At 50.0% G+C, this 3,837-nt stretch overlaps 1 protein-coding gene across 3 annotated transcripts in view; it reads right to left on the bottom strand.

Moving 5' to 3' along the window:
* Positions 1 to 3,837, bottom strand: part of CEP85 (centrosomal protein 85) — a 16,164-nt gene that overhangs the window by 3,305 nt on the left and 9,022 nt on the right. For all 3 annotated transcript variants that reach the window (XM_019512466.1, XM_019512467.1, XM_019512468.1), the window contains 4 exons: positions 2,048 to 2,200; positions 1,651 to 1,805; positions 1,064 to 1,184; positions 557 to 607 (listed from right to left, as the gene is read on the bottom strand). In XM_019512466.1, coding sequence (XP_019368011.1) covers positions 557 to 607; positions 1,064 to 1,184; positions 1,651 to 1,805; positions 2,048 to 2,200 — 480 coding nt within the window. The remainder of the gene's footprint in view (positions 1 to 556; positions 608 to 1,063; positions 1,185 to 1,650; positions 1,806 to 2,047; positions 2,201 to 3,837) is intronic.

The following is a 3,837-nucleotide window of genomic DNA, read 5'->3' as shown; positions in this document are numbered from 1 at the left end:
ACCTGGGCCAGCGGAGGTCAGCCCCAGTTGGCTGTCAGCCAACCAATCTGAAATGCATCACCTGTTACCGGGCAGATTCCAGCTCCCCAGGTAGATGCCCCTTACCCAGGTAAGTGATGCAAGTCACGTAGGCAGAGGAAGCAGGTTTCCCCCTCCCTCAGGAATGCAGCCAGCTCCAGTTCCCTAAAGAGCCAGGCTGAGGGTGTGGTCCCCTGTGTGCTGGGCCCATCCTAATTGAATGGTCACAGCACAGAGATCCAAATCACAGTGTCACAGGGCAGAGATTTTTGGGGAGAAACCAAGGTGGCTTTCTGCCACACGGCCCATGAGGATCTCCCTAGCTCTGGAAATTGCAGGGAGCAGTGAAAGTTAACACTGTGGCAGCTCCCACGGGGCCAGACAACATGGCCCGTGCACCTGAACCAGCTGCATCTAAAGACTGACACCACACCACTCATCTGGCCTGAAGCCCAGAAAAGTTGGGCACCAATTAACTAGTCCAGCAGAGCTGATAGCAGATACTTGCATTTGCAGTCTGTCAGCATGAAATGCTCACCTTGACTTGGGCAGACAACTGCTCCATCTTCTTCTGCTGTTTGTCCATAATCTGCAATCAGAGGCAGGGGCATTAGGGACATTTAAAGAGCAAGTTTGTATGTTCAGCTCAATCCCCCTTGGGATTTTTGCTTTCATCTAACAGCTCAATCTCGCTCTTTAACCAAGCTGTACTTCAAGTGCTATTATTCCCAGATGGAAGATACCCTTAGAAGCATCAGTTAGGAACCCAGAGGTTGCATTCTTTCAGTCTTCCCCTCCCCCAGATGCCTCCCATCCCTGTGATGTTCAGGTGAATGCCATAGCACTGCATTGTTATCATACCAATGGCAGCTATCAAAACCCTCCCAGCACAGCATGCCAAGAGCTGCTAGATCAGTGTGCTTGGAAGCACATGCTCAGCGTTAAGCAGAAAGAAGCTTAACCAATGATGTGACAATGGAAGGGAGGAGGAATCCAAGTCGACACAGAGCAATGCTGCCTCTGTCTTGTTGGCAGGCTGCATTACCTTCCTGAGTCGATCGCATTCTTTCTGCAGAGAATCCGATTCTCCTTGTTGTTTCTCCACCACCTGAACTGAAGTCCCCTTCTCTGCACTTGTCATGCACTGCTGCACCTTGTCCTGCAAGCTGCAACAAACAGCGCATTGAGCAGATGGACAGAGAACAGGAGATTCAATGGGACTGGAACAGAGACAGGAAGGGAAGCAGTGGGCAAAAAGCTTCTCCTTACCCTGTCCTCCTTGGGACTTTTGGGGACCTCCATGAAAGATTTGTGGGGAGGAAGATAGGTCAGTCCCTGTAACACAGCTAATCCTCCCCACTCTGTGCCAAAGCTCTCAGTCATTCTGCTGCAGTTTGTGGGATGCAGGCGCCTGCTCGGCAGCAGCTGGAACATGTACCTTGGGGTAGTCCCAAGCCACAGCAGATTAAGAATCAATACCAAGGGCAATCTCCAGAGAATCAATATGTGCCCAGAGCACAGCTCTGCTGCAGTGGGGAGAGGCACCTGACTCTCTGCTCCCAGCAAACAGGGGTCTGGCATGACTGGCCCTTGCTGTTAAGCAGGGTCCATCTCCCTCACTGGAGGATTTACCTGTGCACAGTGGAAAGCAGCTCCAGCTCTCTGCATTTCTGGGCCTCGATCTGTGCCTCCTGCTCCCTGCACATAGCACGGACATCTCCAAGCTCTCTCTCCAGCGCTGCTGCCGTGTCTTGTAAAGCAGCAATCTTCAGCTCCGACTCCTTTAGCTGCAGCAGAGAGCACCACTCAACAATTCTAGCTATTTTGCCATATACACCATGTCAGGGCTCAGCTAGTGACTAGCTGGGATTGTTACTGCCTGTTTGCAGCCTAGATCAGGACACTTTTTCAGAAAGGCCAGTTTGCACTTCTGCTTGGCCAAACACCTGGATGGGGTTTTGCAGCAGTAAACTAGAGCTCACACCTAATTCAGACCGGCACCTTGAGTATCCCAGGCACACTGTCTTACCTGCTGACTCTGTTTCTGATGATCCTCCAAGGTTGGCAGATCAGCCAGATACCGCTCGAGGGTCTCGATCCTCTGTTGCCTCTCCCGGTTTTGCTCAGACTCCTTCTGGCATTTCTTTTTCAGACCGTTAATATGTCTGTCTCTCCCTTTTACCTGAGGGGAAAAAATTTGAAAGCATGGCTTGCTTAGGCTACGATTTCCTGTGCGTCCACAGTCTCCTCCTCTGTCCCACTATCATTAAGATACCTGACTGAGAAGAAAAGCTGTTAAGATAGGACACTTGCCCCCGCCAAATGTCTTGTTTCAAGTGTCTGCTAGTGACTCAGTTGTCCTGAGGTAGTGAAACACCCTAGGAGTTCAGAAGCAATCAAACCTGCTGCTAAAAGTAAGGAGCTGGTCTGTGCTCCAATTAGAAACCCCTTATTGTATCTCTTCTAGATTATGAAGTAGCCAAGTGCCATCTTGGCCCTTACAGGGACTGCGTACAGTTTAAACTACAATTACAAAGATAGTTATGCACCACAGGACATAGCCCTCAGACTTCTGGTGCACAGTTGGCAAGCCTCTTAGCAGTGCAGTGTGTGAGGGCTCTTGCCCACCATCTTCAACAAGCTCTTTTCAAGTCACCCCAAGAACTTCAGGAAGTGCAGCGTGTATTGAAGAGACATCTACCAAGGCAGCATAGCAAGTTTTCCCACCCACGGTCTGCCCTGTGGTTTTCTTAAGTCTACTTAGCACAAACAACAGACTTGCATACAACTTGCTTCTCCAACTGTAAAAAGACAGGATCATTGCATTTGATAGGAAAAGAGAGAGAGCAGCCCCTTCAACTGCTGTGAGGAGAAAAGAGGAAAAGCCTGTTCTATTCTGTGGATGCAATTAAATCAACATTAACTATACTGAAACCGTTTGCTCAGTGAGGAGTGAAGTTCCAGGAGTACAAGCCATTGATTAGACTTTACACCTTGAGCAGAGGAAGAGATTTTGTGCCCAGGGAGGGCATCCAAACTATCTGTTGTACAAACCCTTGAACACTCCCTGGTGAAGTCTTAGTCATATGGATTTATGAGCAAAACCAAGTAACTAGCAATAGCTCTAGAGAAGTCTTTCGGCCTTTGCCTCAGTTCTGCCTCCCAACAGACAGGAAGTACCCATGGGTACATCGATTGATCAGTCACCCTCTACTTGAGACACAGCAGATTGGAAGGCTCTACAGAGTCACGTTGGTGAAGTGCTCTGACACTGGGAGAGGGCTCAGAAGTGCCCCGTGTTCTACACTGCAAGCAAGCAGGAACAGGCAAAGCTATAGCAACTGGGGCCCCTGCAGGACACATTAGGAAATTTGGTCATCACACCAGACGACAAAGCCAACATGTTTAATGATTTCTTTGCCTCCATCTTCCTAAGCAGGGACCGGAACAGTCACCCCCCCTGCTGGGCCCCCCTCAGGCCCCAGGGGAGGCACACCTAGGCCAAGGGTTAGTGAGGAACTAGTTAGGGAGCTTCTGGAGGGACTGGACGTATTCAGGTCAGCCAGTCCAGACAATCTCCACCCTAGAGTACTAAAGGAATTGGCCAAGGTCGTTGCAGGACCCCTGGCACAGCTTTACGAGCACTCGTGGTGCTCTGGTGTGGTGCAAGAGGACTCGAAGAGGGCCAATGTGGTTCCCATCTTCAAAAAAAGGTAAGAAGGAGGACCTGGGAAACTATAGGCCCGCACTGTTCAACATCTTTATCAGTGACTTGGACGAGGGGGTAAAAAGCACCTGTTCAAATTTGCTGATGACACT

Source organism: Gavialis gangeticus, unplaced genomic scaffold, assembly GCF_001723915.1.
Source record: "Gavialis gangeticus isolate Ggan-Ray unplaced genomic scaffold, GavGan_comp1, whole genome shotgun sequence".
Lineage (NCBI taxonomy): Eukaryota > Metazoa > Chordata > Crocodylia > Gavialidae > Gavialis > Gavialis gangeticus.
The sequence above is the reverse complement of the archived record's forward strand: the minus strand, read 5'-3'. Positions and strand labels throughout refer to the sequence as shown.